General features: G+C 37.8%; 2 protein-coding genes across 5 annotated transcripts in view; one reads left to right on the top strand and one right to left on the bottom strand.

Moving 5' to 3' along the window:
* The window catches only part of LOC111338267 (uncharacterized), a 23,159-nt gene extending 17,603 nt beyond the window's left edge, over window positions 1-5,556 (bottom strand). The window contains exons 1-2 of the mRNA XM_088726039.1: window positions 5,423-5,556; window positions 892-973 (exon numbers count right to left, since the gene is read on the bottom strand). Coding sequence (XP_088582165.1) covers window positions 892-912 — 21 coding nt within the window. The 5' untranslated portion in view covers window positions 913-973; window positions 5,423-5,556. The remainder of the gene's footprint in view (window positions 1-891; window positions 974-5,422) is intronic.
* Window positions 1-18,005, top strand: part of LOC111338266 (ATP-binding cassette sub-family C member 4) — a 27,901-nt gene extending 9,896 nt beyond the window's left edge. For all 4 annotated transcript variants that reach the window (XM_088726028.1, XM_022944710.2, XM_022944711.2 and 1 more), the window contains 22 exons: window positions 322-571; window positions 1,980-2,093; window positions 2,323-2,370; window positions 2,468-2,509; window positions 2,630-2,821; window positions 3,182-3,276; window positions 3,952-4,038; window positions 4,715-4,811; window positions 5,396-5,668; window positions 5,752-5,883; window positions 6,432-6,469; window positions 6,887-7,140; window positions 7,550-7,629; window positions 8,062-8,212; window positions 10,172-10,402; window positions 11,178-11,278; window positions 11,396-11,587; window positions 12,065-12,220; window positions 12,454-12,543; window positions 13,440-13,609; window positions 14,172-14,277; window positions 17,233-18,005. In XM_088726028.1, coding sequence (XP_088582154.1) covers window positions 322-571; window positions 1,980-2,093; window positions 2,323-2,370; window positions 2,468-2,509; window positions 2,630-2,821; window positions 3,182-3,276; window positions 3,952-4,038; window positions 4,715-4,811; window positions 5,396-5,668; window positions 5,752-5,883; window positions 6,432-6,469; window positions 6,887-7,140; window positions 7,550-7,629; window positions 8,062-8,212; window positions 10,172-10,402; window positions 11,178-11,278; window positions 11,396-11,587; window positions 12,065-12,220; window positions 12,454-12,543; window positions 13,440-13,609; window positions 14,172-14,277; window positions 17,233-17,529 — 3,196 coding nt within the window. In that variant the 3' untranslated portion in view covers window positions 17,530-18,005. The remainder of the gene's footprint in view (window positions 1-321; window positions 572-1,979; window positions 2,094-2,322; window positions 2,371-2,467; window positions 2,510-2,629; window positions 2,822-3,181; window positions 3,277-3,951; window positions 4,039-4,714; window positions 4,812-5,395; window positions 5,669-5,751; window positions 5,884-6,431; window positions 6,470-6,886; window positions 7,141-7,549; window positions 7,630-8,061; window positions 8,213-10,171; window positions 10,403-11,177; window positions 11,279-11,395; window positions 11,588-12,064; window positions 12,221-12,453; window positions 12,544-13,439; window positions 13,610-14,171; window positions 14,278-17,232) is intronic.

Below are 18,005 nucleotides of genomic sequence, written 5' to 3'. Positions count from 1 at the left end.
AGCTAAATTTATGTAAAGAAGGGGAGAAAAAGTATTCACAATGTTTACTGTCACATTATTGTTTTGGTGATGTAATCTTGTTTTGTTATTTGGTTTTTGGGATTAAGCAATGTATTGGCCGGGGTAGATGTGCTTTCAACTCAATCCCATATTAATGCCTGTGTTTTTACCAAATAGCTGCCCCTCACACCATTGGAAGCTGTGAATGGAAAAAGTTATAGAAACCCCTGGTTGGATCTTCTACTAATATGAAGCTATTGACCAGAGAATGACTTGATTGTTTCATTGTCAGTGAAATGATGATTTCTGTTTCATTTTCAGAGCTGAACTTTCCTGGTTTCGAAAGCTGGCCTTTGTGCGTGGCTCATTTTTGTCATTTTTCTTTAGTTCTTCAGTACTAGTGACTTTTATAACATTCATGACATATGTGTTAACTGGCCACACATTAACTGCTCAGAAGGTCTTCACTTGCTTGTCTTTGTTCAATTCTGTCCGTATAGTAATGACGCTGTTTTTCCCTATTGCTATAACTCTTATGAATGAAGGAAGAGTTTCCATTGAAAGGATACAGGTTTGTCCAAGTTATGCAAAGTACTTTACAGTATAATTAATTTTTTAAGGGGAGCAGTATTACATTAACACAGACACATATGGAAATGGAGCATTTTTTTAAAAGTAAACACAATCTAAAAAATGCATCAACAAAATTTTGATCCTTCTCATGAGGAAAGAAAATTATATAATTATTGACTAACTTACAATATAACTTGCTTTGAATTTCCAGTGGAATTTGAATATTGTTTGACATTTAAAAAGTAAGGAAGAGTGAAATAATAAAGTATACTAGCTGCCATATTGGATTTTATATGAAAGACTGAATGAAGCTCTCACCTCAGTATTTGTTGTGTCCATTGAATTGTTGATTGTTTGAGGAAGACAAGTGTGTACTCATCACCTCTACTATGCAGTGAACCTGAAAAAAGAGAGAACAAGCACAGGTCAAAGACTTGGTCATTGTTTAAGTAAATTACTAAGAGTGTTTCAACGGTTGCATTAATGATTACCTTCAATTCTGGTGATAACGTATCTGTAGTTTTTTTAGGAAAGAAAAAGTCTTGCACTTAAGTGTACACACTTAAGTAGACTAAAATTAATGTTCAAATATTTTAGTTGTGGTATTTTTTTGTATTGTGAATCAATTGAATCACAAAAAGTACAACAAAACTACAGATTCAATATATATAGACAATTAATGCAACTACTGTAATTTGTCAATAATTGTCGTATTGTTGACACTCGCAGTTGTCTTAATTTATCATCAAAAGGGAAAACAATTAAGTTGCTAAATTTTATTGAGGTTGTTATTTTTTTTGTGGAGTCTCTCCCTCTTTTAGCTACAAAACACAGTTTCCAAGGATCTCCAATAGGGACCTTAAGCAGTTAGGACGGCAACGCTAAGGAAGACGTCGATTAAAAAATTAATTTCTACTTTTAATCAGAATTTCGAAAATGGCTGCACGTATTTGCCATCTCATACTGCGCCACAACTCAACCTCAACATAACGTATAAAAGTAGCGTTGAGTTCTATATGGAAATTAAAGTAATTTACCGTCACGGTTTCGGTTCAAAGACGACGCAAAGTTTGGTGATTTCACGTTGTTGTTTTGCAAAGGACGGCTAAAAGATGTACTAAGTTTGAAAAGGCACGTGCTGAGCTATTGTCCTGCTAATTAGATCTTTTGTTTTTCCACGTCCTCGTTGCCGTTGCCGTCGCCGTCGTGGTTTGCTTAAGGTCCCTAATATTATGGGAGCCCAGAAGTGCGTGGGACCCCAATTTGGCTTGACATAATTTTTACGGGTCTCCAGACCCAGACTGAAATATTTTAAGGCAGTCACTGTATTATTAAGGGTGGTATTCAATCAATGATTCACATGAATAGCCATAGCCTTTAAATGTTTTGTTTGTTTATTCTTTTAGAGACTGCTTCTCCTGGATGAGTTGAACTCTCATGGTTTGGTAACTTCAAATTTGAGACCTAAACTTGAAGACTGTGGTATTGAAGCTGAAAATGTTTGTGCCAGTTGGAATAAGGTTTGTTTATCCACATGTCACAAAGACTTCCTATTGTAGACAACATCAAAATCATTGAATAAGTAAAAGTAGAAACAATTTAAGATAGTCCCACAACACTTTGCTATTTGCTTAAAACACATACAGGGCACCTTTGTGATTTTGACATTTCTTACAATGTATCTACTTCTAAAAGTTTACCATTCATTACGTTTTTTGTTAACAATAAACTCTGTTGTAAATTTCACAGAATTTAGCAAAACCAACCCTCAGCAACCTCAACTTTGAAGTATCTCAGGTGAGAACAAAATCATTCCCTCCATATTCTATTTTTATATTTCACCATTTTATTTAATTTTCTTTTTTGATTTTAAATGCTAATGAGTTTTTTCCAGGGTGAACTTCTGGCAGTCATTGGAGCAGTAGGCTCTGGAAAGGTTAGTTTACTACTTTGTGAAACTGTTGAAACCTTTTTTCCCCTCAGTATTATAATGTGAGAAGGTAGTTTCTGAAAAAGAAATCTGAAAATAAATGCAATTGCTATTTTCTATTTACAGTCATCTCTCTTAATGTCCATTCTGGGAGAGCTTCCATTGACTGATGGTCGGATTACTGTGAGGGGCAAAATTGGCTATGCATCACAACAAGCCTGGATTTACAATAGTTCTTTGCAACAGAATATTATATTTGGCAGTGAATATAATGAAAGCAGATACAGTGAAGTGATAAAGGCGTGTGCCCTGCAAAAGGTGAGGATTCTTTTTTGCACAATGGTCTTTTTTTGATTGAGCTGTGTTTCCACTAAAAACTTTATTATAGAGGATGAGGATAAGCTGTAAGCTGTGCTCAGATAGTTGAAAGCTCCTTATACTGTCAGTGGCTATGCATGAAAGTTTCTAAGACAGCCCTTAATACTGCTTCCAATCAAACCAGACATGGGGGGGGGGGGGGGGGGGGGGGCTGTATGTGAAGGTTTTGTAGCCCCAACCTGTTTCATACCATATTGACGCAGGGGGGAATTTGTGTTGTAGCTCAAAGTTCCCTTGGTTTGAGACTAGTTTCATTTTGATTTTGTTGGTTACTTGAATTACAGTTTTTTTTCTCCCAAGGATATTGATCTGTTGGCGGATGGGGATATGACTCTTGTGGGTGAACGAGGTGTCTCCTTGAGTGGAGGACAAAGGGCACGAGTTAATTTGGCAAGGTGGGTGATATATAACCATTAAGGAATCTATTTTTTTTTATTTTCGGTTAACCAGAAATTATAAATATATATATTTTTTCAACAGCTACATATTTCATTAACATCTACAGTGTATGTATTATTGTGTCGCAATACCCATAGCAATTAAAGTTTGTGGGGTAAAGATAGAAGTAGAAAAAACTCTTTCTTTACACAGTATCCAGGATTATTGTATCTCAGTTAGTACATGTATGTGCGCTGTGATTGGTCAATTTATTGGGCCATATTTCACTTTATTACATTGCTGGCAGCACCCGTGGGCAATATAAAGTATATCCTGTTTTCTGATTGGCTACGCGAGCGGGCAAGATAGGCCCATCTTTTCAGCTCGGGATTGCCCACTTTGATTCCGCGCCAGATAAACATCGTGTATAGAAGCGTGGAGCAGACTTGCAAAGTTCGTAATTTTTGGACATTGTCGGCGATGGAGACGCAAAAAGTGGCAGAAGACAATCGGAACAAAGAAATCATAAACGACTCTCTTGATTTTATTGTGCGACAGTTGTGCGACAGTTGGCTCTCTTTTCCGGCTCTCGAATCTTCATTCTAACAAAGCGAAATCTTTTTTCCTTATAATGTGAAAGCAGATGACTATGTTGGCTCTCTTTGATATGGAAGTTTATTTTGTATTATTAGGGCTGTTTATGCTGATGCCGATGTTTACATTATGGACGACCCTCTGAGTGCTGTGGATGCAGATGTTGGAAGACATTTGTTTGACAAGTAAATTTACTATTATTTCTGTTTACCGGTGTTTATCTACAGCTGTATAGGAGAGTTTCAATACTTTAACATTTTTTAGTAGTTATTAGTGACCTGTGATAACACAAAGTAAACTCTCGCCTTGCGGACATCTTCTATTACGCTCCTTCAGTTTTAAATAATTACGAACCCTTCATGTAGTCGTAAACTAAATTTTTGTCTCTCCCCAAGGGACAACTATAGACGTAGTGTTGACGGCAAAATTGATTTGCTTTCTGTTTTCTCAGAATATATACTTTTTTACATTATGTTGACCCATGCTTTATGCACTTGACTTTCCCCTTAACGTCTCTTTTCAGTGTAATAATGTATGATTTTATTTAAGGTGGCTATTTTTATTTTACATTTTTGGGACAGTCCTATCACCTTTAAACAGTCTATGGTGAGAGCGCGGTATACGATAAATTAACAAGATCTTTCATATCACCATCTTGACATGATGATACAGATGTAACATTTCAAAAACGTTCCGTGATGTTATTTAGTCACACGTAAGAGGTAAAATGAGCCTCAACAAACCTTATTTTTTTTTACTACTTCAAACTTTTAGCAGTTTCTAACAATAACGTTTTTGGGGATCAGAGACATGTTTGATTGTTTTGCCTTTGCTCTGTGTTGTACTTCTGTCTATTTCTAGGTGTATTTGTGGACGTTTGGCCCAGAAGCCTCGTATCTTAGTCACCCATCAGCTGCAGTACTTGAAGGAAGCTGATCAGCTGCTTGTCTTGTCGGATGTACATATGTTACCTTACCTTCACGATTTATTTAAAAGCTTATAAAATTGATACACCATTCCTTAGTCAGAGAGTGTAATAAAAATTAGTCTTATCCTTAATTTCAGTAATATCAGAAGTGATAGTAATGCAGTAACCTCGTGCTCATTAGCGGGTATTCTTCCGAATTTTTTCCCCGTCCTGCCGTGTACTACCGTCACATATTTTGCCCTCTGTGTTACCGCAATATTATTAAAGAGGCGTAATTGTGGAACAATTGCCAAATGTTTACCGGGGCATAACCTTCTCCAGAGCTCGATTTGAAGTCATAAATCTGGGTCGTTTTGTGGCCGTATTTTTGTGTTCTTTGAGAATGAGAAGCCCCGAGATTTTAATTTGAAGTACTGTAAGTGTCGATTACTGTAGGTTTTGAGTATTCCCCGATGTCTTTATTTTTCACCTGTTTTTCCAAAACGTACTCTACTAGCTTAAAAGTGTCATAATCTCTATTTGCAAGCGAATTACATAAAAACGTAACTAATGATTGTATTAAAAAACGATTTTTATCATCCCCCAGTCTAACAATAGGAAGTTTTATCTTGAAGGGTGACTGCATCGGTCAGGGTACTTACCAAGAACTTGCTAAATCAGGCTTTGATTTTATGGCATTACTGATTGAGGAAAAGGACGAAGATTCTGCTATTGAATCTGAATCTGATGAACCAAGAGTAAAGCGGGCATTTAGCCGGCTCCAAAGTCAACATGGGTTCCCCTTGGGTCGCTCAGACAGTGTTCAATCACGGTCTTCTCACAGAGCAAGCTTTATGCTGGAAAGCCAGTTATCAATCATGACATCTGAAACTGAAGTATCAATTTTTGTAAGTTTCATTTGGATGCATTGGTGCCTTATGAATTCCAGAACACATTCCCCAGCGACTGTGAATTTGATCTTTTCTTATAGGACGAAAATATCCTTCCTAAAGAGACTAAGCAAGAAGGTGCCGTGACACTGGACACATATGTTCAGTATTTCAAGTCATTGCACAGTCTGGGAGCCTCTCTTTTTGTGGTGTTGCTGTTTGCAGTAACACAGGTAAATCACAATGTGTTCGTATTTGTAAAGTTATTCAGCGGTTTTGAATGTTAAGGAGTGCTATCAAGGTAAGACGACGGTCGTCACAACGAACAATGAGAAAAGAGATGAAATACCATAAAGAAACAGTGGAAACTCCAAGTAAGACCTTGTTAACGATCCTGAGTACAGCAATAAAGCAAGTGGCCAATTTTGGAGTAGTTTTTGTTGGTTTAGAGGTTGGTGCAAGGATTGTTGTCCAAACACAGAGCTCACTTAAGCAATTCAATGCATTCTTTGGTTTTCTTCGGCATTCTAGAAAACCATGCTCGAACACTGAGTGAAACACGTTATTTTTACATGCAAATAGCAGATTAACAAACACTGTTTTCGTGCTTTATTTTTAACTCTTTATCACGTGTTAAATCGCGGTGCCAATTTAATAAGATATGAAATAATTATCACTCATGTCAGTTTTAGTGTTCAATCCGTAACTTGCACACAAGATTCCCATTGAAATAAGCCAGTTTACTATAAGCCTGTTAATTTGATCGTCATTTCTTCGTCAGGTCGTCTTTATGTTGTCTGATGTATGGTTGTCTTACTGGTAAGATTTCCTTCTTCCCTTAACTGTTATTGATTATCACTCAGACCGCTCCACCACATTCCACGGTGACAATAGAAATGAGAACTTTTTTCTCATCCCTGTAATTTCCAAGAATGGCATTTTCCTGCATAGATGTATGCGTTGTAACCTCAAAACTTTTATTAATGGAGCCAAAACGATGGTAATGATTGTTTTGAACAATTTTTAATAAAAAGTTTCATTTTTTTGTTGTTGTCTGTAGGCGTAATGAAGAGGAAGAGTACTTAACAATGTCTGATACACGCGACAATTTTTCATAAAAAGTTTCATTTTTTTGTTGTTGTCTGTAGGCGTAATGAAGAGGAAGAGTACTTAACAATGTCTGATACACGCGACAATTTTTCATAAAAAGTTTCATTTTTTTGTTGTTGTCTTTAGGTGTAATGAAGAGGAAGAGTACTTAACAATGTCTGATACACGCAACACTACAAACTCCAATCAAGGACAAGAACCCAACCGTGATCTTTATCTTGGCATTTACTCCGTGTTTGTGGTTTGTCTTCTGTTCTTTACGTTACTTAGGACTCAGCTCTTCTTCAAACTCACTATTGTGGCGTCGAGAAAGCTTCACGAGAAGATGTTTAATGCTCTCTTGCGGGCGCCATCTTATTTTTTCGACACAAACTCGATAGGTGAGAGCAAGAGTGGATGTATGTGCGGTGCTTTGTATGTTAACACAAGTCTTGAAAATGTTTCAACTAATTGTTAACATGGACTATTTTTGTTGCGTTTTGGTTTCTGTGCAGTTGTCCATTTCCTGTAAAGTTCCTTTGAACACATTTTATGCTCCCGCTTACTAAATTCCTTAAAGCAAATCCGTCATCAGCCCTTCTCTTAAAAAGCAAGCAGTGTGAAAAAGCATTGAAATAAACATCGAGTACAGCTTTCATCGTATACAAAAAATATTCTTCTAAATTTCTTTCTGAATTTAAATGAAATTTGATAAATAGAGTTTTCAGTGTTTGTGTGATTGAACCTGGAAGCCAAATATGGACGGTTAGGTGGAGTCGCTAACCACGTTATTATTGTTCTCTTGCTAAGGTCGTATTTTGAACAGATTTTCTAAAGACATGGGATTTGTCGATGACATGATGCCGTTCACTTACTGTGATTTTCTACAGGTAAAATAATTCTTGACAAAAAGTATCTAATGACGAAAGTTGAACGTTAAATGGTGACACCGAACTAAGGTTTCTTAAGCCGTTCACTTACTGGGTGAGGTGAAGCCAACAGCATCAGTATTTGATTATGATACTTTTGATCTCTGAACATTGATAGATAATCCATCCTTAAGTTTAAATTAGATGGGGACTATCACTGAATATATTTTTATCTGCATTATACCTCTTATACATCTATTATACCAATCAACTCAGTTCTTTACTAAGTATTTATTTTCTATATTATTTTTTTGCATATTTTCTTATTTTTGTGTACTTGTACATTTATTTTGTAATTACCCATCAGATGTTAAGGACCAATAAAGTTGTAAAAACGATGTTGTTTATATGGTAAAAGAGGTAATCAATGCAATGATACTGTGACTTTTTCAGACTTTGTTCGTCGTTGTTGGCATTTTGGCGTTAGTAGCTAGTAACAATCCTATTACTTTTGCTGTTGTTATTCCCATTGTTTTGGTGTTCTGGTACCTAAGGTCATATTACATGAAGACATCTCGGGAAGTGAAAAGAATCGAGGGAATAAGTAAGTACATTTGCATGTCGACTGACATGACGCTCTCTAGATACCGGTTTTTAAAATTCATTAGATATTTTCTCTTGCGATTGTTAAAAATGCCCCTGCTAAAATCGGGGAATATTTAGTTAATAAACCTCTTCGAGCGGCTGGTATGTCAGCTGATTATGTCCACGTCGGAGGGATTCTCCGAAAATAAATTATTTGGCCGAAAAAAATGGGAAATTTAGAGGACAATCTCCCAGCTATGGACATGATCAGCCGACATACCAGCGAGACAAAAAGGGGTTTATTTATTTCATTACGTCCATTTTGATATCATGCCCACTGGCCCTCATCGTTGCAATTTAATAATGTGGTAATTGAACTTCGTATTCTGCAATTTTGGTCTGAAATCATCACAGGTCGCCCAAGCTCTGCCACAGGCTCTTTCACAGTGGATTATTAAAGAGTTTGTATAAAAGTTGTGTGAAATAATCAAAGAAATAAAGTCTTACCTTCATAGAGAATAGTCTGTGTTGTTCTCGCGATTTGTGGCCGTTTTGATGTGTTTTAGCTTGACTCCCTAATCGCCACCGAGTTACCGTGCACAAGATACGGGAAGGTCGGAAACTTTTGTTGACACATGCGCGCCGAAATCGCTCGAAAACAACACTTAAATACTTTCCCTCGAATCAAAACTTGGCAGCACGAAAGCCAAATAGTTTCCCTTTAAGTTCACCGAAAAAATCCCACAAAAGTCGGCCGTTCTAAATTCTTCTAATGCGTGGAAGGAACATGTTGTGCAGCTGAGAGACCGTTAATGCGCGGTCAACCTGGACCCTAATCAAATCTCTCTCAACGGGTCCTCCCCATAGTCTTCTGACACATCGACTTGATCAGATCTTCGATACTGTCCATCTTCACTGTTTTCAATGGATTTTCACAAATATCCTCTTACCCGGGGTACCTTAGTATGTGAGAAGAGTTGGTGTTAGAACACTATGGGGAGGACCCGTTGAGAGAGATTTGACTAGGGTCCAGGTTGACCGCGCATTAACGGTCTCTCAGCTGCACAACATGTTCCTTCCACGCATTAGAAGAATTTAGAACGGCCGTTAATTTGAAATTCTTGCTGGATTGGTTGCTCGACAAACCAACTTTTGTGGGATTTTTTTCGGTGAACTTAAAGGGAAACTATTTGGCTTTCGTGCTGCCAAGTTTTGATTCGAAGGAAAGTATTTAAGTGTTGTTTTCGAGCAATTTTGGCGAGCATGTGTCAACCGAGGTTTCCTACCTTCCCGTATCTTGTGCACGGTAACTCGGTGGCGATTAGGGAGTCAAGCTAAAACACATCAAAACGGCCACAAATCGCGAGGAGAACAACACAGACTATTCTCTATGAAGGTAAGACTTTATTTCTTTGATTATTTCACACAACTTTACATTTACGAAGCTCAAAACTGAGCAAGTCCAACTAAACCACTATACAAACTCTTTAATAATCTACTGTGAAAGAGCCTGTGGCAGAGCTTGGGCGACCTGTGAAATCATGCTTGTGATTTCAAATCAAGCGTATGATTCCAGACCAAATTGCACCTCACTCAGTTATTTATAAACTTCCATTAATTTTCATATCACGCAAAGACCGATTGTAAAAAGGAAGTGTTGATGTAATAGTGTACGCGAATTTGCAAATAGCTTTTTTTTATATCACTTTCACTACCGCTAGACTGTACAAAGGAGTTTGTTTTCTTTCCTTGTAAAATAGAACAAATGAAAAGATGAAACTTTTGAGCTGTCGTTCTTCCGCTTTTCCGTCTTAGGGAGATGAAATACTGAATCATAAAGAAGGCAGTCATTTTAGCTCTCCCTCGCGTGCAGACTCACCCATTTTGGACATGGCGTTAAACATTCTTGAATTAAACGACGTCTTTTTCTTAGCATAAGATAATGGCTATGTACCAAACCCGAGCTGTTATTTTGCAGGCCGCAGTCCACTGTTCGGTCATTTTTCCACCACTCTGTTAGGTCTGGATACTATTCGTGCATTTGGCGTGGAGGAGGTATTTACGGATCAGATGAACTCCTATCAAGACGCACACACAAGGGCCTGGTTTACCTTCATCTCTACTTCAGCATGGCTCTCTTTCAGGCTCGACATACTCTGTGTCATTTTCATTAGTTTTGTTGCCTTAGTTTCTCCTGCTCTAAAATCCTGTAAGTGTTTCTTGAGATTTCAGTATACTATATCACGTAACTTCCTTCGCGTAATAAGCAGCTATAGTAATTTACTGGAACAAAAATCCCTCAGGACTGACTTGGACACCAACATGGCCGCCACGTTTGCCTAAGATTTTTCGTTGTGAGCATACACTGAGACGTAGATTTCCTTGGGTTTATATTTCTAAATAGAACTTAGGTTATACAGATCTGTCCTTTAGCTCCTCTGTAAGTAGGTCAGAAAAAAGTTTAAAATTTATTCAGTCAGGGAAAAGTCAGGGAATTACACTTTGAGTTGGGGGAAATTTACTTACCTCAAAGACCTCAAGGAAAATAAAGTTTTTAAATCAATATAAAGTCGTACGTCTTGGCCTTTTCGTTTTATGTGATGTTGATGTTGCTCACGTAGGTTGGTCGGTGCCGATGGCAGATTCCTGACCAGAAAATTATTTCTCTTGTAATGTGCGTTCAAGTTTGTTTGTGAATGAACTATTGTTTTTAACATTTTAAATTCACGGACTATGATTGCGGCAACCATGGTAAAGTGACTTGTTGCACAAAAGTTAATTAGTTTAAGCTGAATAATGATACTGACCATTTGAATGGGATAGATCCCTCACTCGATAAGCTGTATCGTTGTAACAGTATCATGGTGAACATCAGATCTTGTCCCAGGGTTTTGAGAATCGCCCTTGTTTTGTGTGCAATCATGGGCTTAGTACAGTGTTGACTATTAGCTACGAATTAAGTAGAACTCATTTGTATTTTGCAGCGTTGAGCGCTGGTGTGGTAGGTCTTACTCTAAGCTACGCCATTAAGATATCAGGTGTGTTCCAACAGTGCGTCAAGCAAAGCGCCGAAGTTGAAAATTTGGTAAGGCCACCAACTGTTTACTTTCGATTAATTGCGCAATGTTCTATAACAAATCAAGGTGTCAGCACGTTTCAGGGTTGTTAAAAGTTTGGTTTTGTTATTATTGTCTTCACACAGATGACGTCTGTTGAGCGTATTCTGGAATACTGTAACCTGGAACCCGAAGCTCCGAGAGAAACGGATACCAAACCTCCTGATGGCTGGCCTCCTAAAGGAAAAATAGAGTTCGAGAAAATGAGCTTTAGATATCACAATTCTTTACCCAGAGTGCTGCACGGCATATCCTGTTCTGTTCAACCAAGTGAAAAGGTAATATTAATTATATAAACTCGTATTAAATACATTTTGAGTTAAAACGAAAATACTTCGTCAGAAGGCTGAGTTTTAAACTCTTAAGTAAACTGTAATAGAACAATAATGAAGCCTTGCCCTTTTATTAGCTCCATTCGATCTATTTTTTAACATTGTAACCTTTGACCTGCACTATACGTGATATCTGGTGTTAACTGAGCCGGTTGACATATTTTGGTGCATTGTAAGTGCTCTTCAATGATGTTGTATTGCATTAATGTAATTGACCATAGTCATGAAAACCCCGATTTAGTTTTATGGACATCAGTTTCCTCTATAAAGCTACTTTACCTGACACTCATAAAATTGTTTAAAAACGATAATTTTTCCGACAAGAACAACAATAAGAGCAACAACGACAAAAAGGTGGAAGATATTAGCATTTCAGGTGTAGAGTTTCACTCTAACAAATGCCTTCCTGGTTCATGTTTTTAGATAGGTGTGGTTGGGCGCACAGGTGCCGGAAAATCGTCCTTGCTATCTACATTGTTTCGCCTGGCAGAACCAACCGGTGTCATAAAAATCGATGGTATAAACATACAGGAAATTGGGCTTAAAGACCTCAGGAGTAAACTGTCCATCATACCACAGGTTAGTGGCAAGGAAGAAGTATTAGGTAACCGTTCCAAGGGCTCCAGAGAACGTCATGCTTTTCGCGTGATTCCCGCTCACCTCGCGCCTTTCTCGCTTTGCTAAAAGGAAGCAGAAAAGACTAGTACGCGTGCTAATGTTTTAACAGTCTGTTCGACATTTTGAACCTTCATATATATATATTTATATATAGATATATATATATTTCTTTGAAAGTTATGTTTCCTTTGTAGGAGCCTGTTCTTTTCAGCGGCACCATGAGAAGAAACATCGATCCGTTTAGTGAACACAGTGACTTAGAGTTGTGGAGAGTATTGGAGGAGGTTGGCAAATCAGTAGTCCTCGTTTGTGTTTTCTATCATAAGGAGAGACCGACGCAATGAATCAGACAGCGAATTGTCAACTAAAGTTGAATGAATATTTTGAGGCCATTTGTACTTGATTACAGGAGATAAGCCAACAGTTAAAAAAAAAAATTCAGCTTCAATACGCTTCGTAAAGATGATTTCCGCGGTCTTATTTTCCTTTGTTATCTCGAATCACTTCACACGTTTTCACAACCAGGAAACAGTGGCGAAAACTCCATGAAACACTCGAAGTAGCGAGGTTCTTTCCCTTAAAGCCTTTTCTTTAGGGGAAATTTCCTCAAAACTATATGTGTTACAGTATTCACTCTATCCTAAAACATATGTTTCTAGGTGGCCATGATACAAGTTTCGTTCATTCCCATAACTTGATTTGGAAATTTCAGCACCTCCATCGTGTCGATCCTCCATTCGAGAGTAACTTTTCTCCTAAGTTCGCGCTCATTCGTCAATTTATTACTACGAACGTGTATTTCCTGCGCATTAGTAGGCCATCCGACGGATCCACGGATTCATCGGACTATTTTACGAATAGTAGATATTGCTGCAGGCTGTGCAGTAAATGTATTATTATGTCAATATTCATCTTTTAGAATTTCAAGCATTGTTGTTTTTTTTTTTCTTTCTACTTTTTTTGGGTAGTTCTCCTAGTTATTTCGCCCGGGCTAAATAAAGGTTATTGCTTCTTACTATTTAACTGTGGAACAATGACTGAAATTTTGATAATTATAATTTGAACCTAAAATTGAACCTAATTCATTATGTATCCTGCAAGAAGAGTTTTATTTGTTTCTCTTCAAGAGCTTAGTCGAGCTAGCAAGATCAAAGTTCTGTAAATATTCTGCCAATGTTAGGTGCAGTTAAAGGTTGCTGTTGAAAGCACTAAAGGAATGGATACAGAGTTTGCCGAGGCAGGTTCAAACTTCAGTGTTGGTCAGCGTCAACTGGTTTGTTTAGCACGGGCCATTCTAAGGCAGAACAAAATTCTGGTGATTGATGAAGCCACGGCAAACGTGGACCCCAGGTTTGTGAATCACTGAAATGAAATACACGCATGTTTAGTTTGTTTCTCTACATACTTATCCTAATTCTGTCGAAGGAAACGAATTGTTACTCTTGTTGTTGCTGTTACTGTCATTGAAATCGAATTGTCACATGCTGATAACGTATTGATAATGTATTGTTTAGTATAACACTACAGTTGACTTTGCGAGCCATCTCATTCTTTGCCTCATTGTTTAATTTATGTAAGCGGCATTGTGAGTCGTGAAATGTCCGGTAAAACAATTTTCATTTGTATATCGAAAGTGAACATGGATTTCGATTACTTTGTGTAACCTTCACTAATTTCTTAATAACTCGGGTGCTAATCTTAAAGTTTATAGTGGCTCACTTAAGGCTTCCAGCAGTATTTTGTTTGTCATAAGGACTAAGAATGTTTTCCCTCTTTGTGTAGTTTTGCATGGTTTCCTAGCTTTTAATCGAAAAGCGCTCAACGAAGACTCGAGAGAAGGTTTATTGGTTATTATTTTATTTTTCAATTGTTGTGGCAGGTTATAGGTGTTGAATGTTTGTTGTTACTTTAGGACAGATGCCTTGATCCAGGCCACTATCCGTGAAAAGTTCAAGCACTGCACGGTGCTGACGATAGCTCATCGTCTTCATACAATTATGGATTCAGACAGAGTTATGGTACTGACCCACTCAGAATGAATGTGATGAAGTGGATTTAATATCAGCAACTGCGCACCTACTCCTTCCCTAACCCAACGTTAACCTAAACTTGTTATCAGTGAACTGTTGTTGGTTTTTGCGGGGAGGGTAGGTGGGCAGTTGCTCAGATACTTACATAGATCCAAACAACTTTCTCTTTTGTAGTCGAACTATTTTTACACGTGTTGACGAAAGGATTGAAGAACCTGTGGCATGGCATTCTCCATTAGTATGCCAATGTTGTGGAAAAATCCCGTTTTTAACAGTCTAAACTTCACTATTGTGCCTGTCAGGGTAAGACCTTGCTGTTGAGTGAATCTCATCAATTGAAAAGTAACCTTTTTAAAATGCTGCTGCTAAATTTATCGTTGACTTTCAGCTGCGGTATGTTTTATGTTGTAAAAAGAGCTCTAGATTATGTTTTGGAATCTAAACTATGGTTTGGCGAATTAAGAATAACCATATTTCACATAGCCTCTCTGAGGCTAACTCCAAGATAGGTCTGTTTTTTTTTTTTCGGAAAAGGCTCAATCGAAATTTCAAAATATTCCCCGCGTGAATTACAAGAGAAACACACCAAGTTAGCTGAAAGTTTTTCATATTGAGAAGCTGTATGTTAGGTGAAAGGGCCAAGAAATATTACCTCTTCATCAGCTGTCCGTTGGGCTTAAACAATGAAGTTGACATTTTTTGTCCTTTTCGTTTGTTCTGCGAATAATTCGTCCACGTCTATTTCATTGATGCGTGTGAAACTCAGGCAAACAGTGACAGTAATCTATAAAATTATTCAAACTAACATGGCGGGTTCTTATGAATAATAACTGTGAGATAAGTTCATAAGAAATTCTAGAATGCCGAGTCATACTGACGTACATATACAAACTTTCTATTGTCATGTCATGCCAACTTTCTATAACATTTTATTAGGTCACGTTGTTATGATGTAATACTACTAAAATAGTTGTGTTGTAAGGATATACGGACTCAGTCGTGCAGTAGTCGTGGTTGCTGTTGTCGGGAGTGACCGACTGTTAGAAAGCCATACTGTGAGAGAGCTGCTATGGAAGATTGTTCATTTCGAGGAGATTTGGAGACAACTTTGAGATTGTGTCAGTGGCGAGCTAAGGAGGATAATTACTGTGCTTCCTTTTAGGATTCGCTCCCTTTAAGAATATCACAAGTTTTTTAACAAAGTAGTTGAGTTTGAATGATTCTAATGTTCTGCCGGTTAAATTATACCCTAACATGATAAATCAACAGTAACATAAGCAGCAGCATAATCTAGCAACAGTCGGATCTACTTTGTTGAAATCCACTCAACAGCAAGGCCTTTCCCCAGAAAACAAAATCCTGAAGTGAAAGAAAAGATCTCTGGAGGATTTTCCGAGACGAGTCCCAAAAAAAAACTGGTTTAATCAGGATTTGTCAAAAGCCTTTGACAGTATTGACCACTGCAGACTTCTCTCCAAACTACAGGCTCTTGGAATTGGTCATACTGCATTAGAATGGCGTAGAAGTTACCTAACCGGGCGCCAACACTACGTCAGGATTGGTTCTGAGACCTCGAACCTCGACCCGATCACTCATGGAGTTCCACAAGGCTCGATACTGGGGCCGGCCCTCTTTAACCTATACATAAATGATTTACCTACCGTCCCGAAAAGGGGCTCATTGGAATCATTTGTTGACGAGTTTCCTGTCAAAGATGCTACCGCAGTGGTGCAGCTGATAAACGAAGACCTGGTTAAGATCGCTGATAAAACTAAACTCTTGGTGATGGGAAATCGTCAGATGCTGCAAAGACTCCTCAAAGATTTTCATGGTCTTGGTGCTGTTATAATGGTCTCCTCATCAACCATGATAAAACTAAACTCTTGGTGATGGGAAATCGTCAGATGCTGCAAAGACTCCCCAAAGATTTTCATGTCACTTTATTAGCCAAAGAAGTTACTCCATCCAACTCAGCGAGGGATCTCGGCATAAAAATGGACGCAACTCTAAGCTTTGATGAACATATTACGAACACTGTCTCATCTTGTTTTGTTAGCCTCTGCCAGATTAACAGAATTAAACATCTTTTTAACTCAAAGTCTTTGGAGAATGTTATCCACGCTTTGGTATTTATTCGATTGTTTTATTGTTCTCCTGTATGGTCCAGCACATCAAAGAAGAACGTTTCCAAACTGCTAAGTGTCCAGAATTTTGCTGCAAGAGTTGTCACAGGCTCGAGAAAATTCGAACACATAACACCTGTCCTGAGGGACTTAAATTGGCTTCCTGTTAGTAGTATGTTGAAATATACTGCTGGCATTCTCACGTTTAAATGTGTTAATGGGCTAATGCCTAGATATCTCTGTTCCCGCTTTGTCACTAGGGCTACTGTACACGATCGAAATACTACAAATAAGAACAAATTAGATATCCCGGGATACAAATCTGCTGCTGGGCAGCGATCTTTTCTGTACCGATCAGTAACTATGTGGAACTCATTGCCGAGTGCTATCACTGATTGTAATAACCTAGCAATGTTTAAGAGGAAATTGAAAGATTATCTTTTCCGATTATATTTTTCAAACAGCATCATTGTACGGTGATTATTATATATTTACAAATTAGGACTGAACGCCCTTTTATTGTAGATAATATTTAATTTTCATTTGTAAATTAGGATTGAAAGGAAGTTTTCTTATTGTAGACAATAACCAATGCATTTGTGTAAATTAGGACTGAAAAGCCTTCTTGGAGTCCTAATAAAGATTTAGACCATGCCCACTATTTCGAACTCTTTACCTTTGGTCAACACGTGCGTGGAAATCGTTCGATTGCATGGAAGGAAAGTTGGATTTCTGGCGCTCTGGATATAACTGAGAAAAACTATTTCAAGCTCCTTTGAAACTAAGATATTAAATGTTTCTTTCATCTTATTCCTTTCAGGTTTTAGATGCAGGGAGGCTAATAGAATTCGATGCTCCTTTTGCACTCTTGAAGAACCCCAAAACGATTTTTGCGCAGTTAGTAACTCAGACAGGACCAACAGAATCCGGACGATTGTTCGAAATAGCACGGCAAAAGTTTTATTCAAAGAAAGCCATACCAGAAGTCGTAGACGAAGAGATAGACGGGCAACGTAAAGATTTGTTGGAGAAGTCTTTCTCTTCGAATGCCGTGACTATCATTGTTTCTAACGGAAGTGGCGTCGAGGGTCCACTCCAGTTTGAGTCCACCATATAGTTATTTCATATCTTTCTTCACACCTTATGTCTACAGAAATGATCTTTTTAAACACCGTCACAGCTTTAATTACATTTTCAATGATTTTTTGTATCGTATTGTAGACAAACTACCATTAACTAAGACAAAGGCTGATTAAAGATTTGTATGATAACATAGAATCAATATTAGTTTTGCATTGTTTTTGCATTATTAGTTTCTGCATTGTTTTTGGCTATGGCAGCGTGAGGCTGGACCTGCAAACACGATCAGCAGTCCGTACGCCTGTCATCCACTTTTACCTGCTCTTTGTTCAGAAATTCTCCTTCTGAGTAGGCTTATTTGACTTTCACATGTTTTTCCTTCATTATTTTCATTTTTAAAAAATCAATTTGAACAAGAGCTTTCGATTTTTGTTGATTAGCTTAAATTTGGCATCGAACGACTGGATGTTTGACAATAGAAACTAATTATATTTTTGTTTGTTTTCCAGTTGA

The sequence above is a fragment of the Stylophora pistillata genome, chromosome 6, assembly GCF_964205215.1.
Source record: "Stylophora pistillata chromosome 6, jaStyPist1.2, whole genome shotgun sequence".
NCBI lineage: Eukaryota > Metazoa > Cnidaria > Anthozoa > Scleractinia > Pocilloporidae > Stylophora > Stylophora pistillata.
This window is presented reverse-complemented; position numbering and strand designations above follow the sequence as displayed.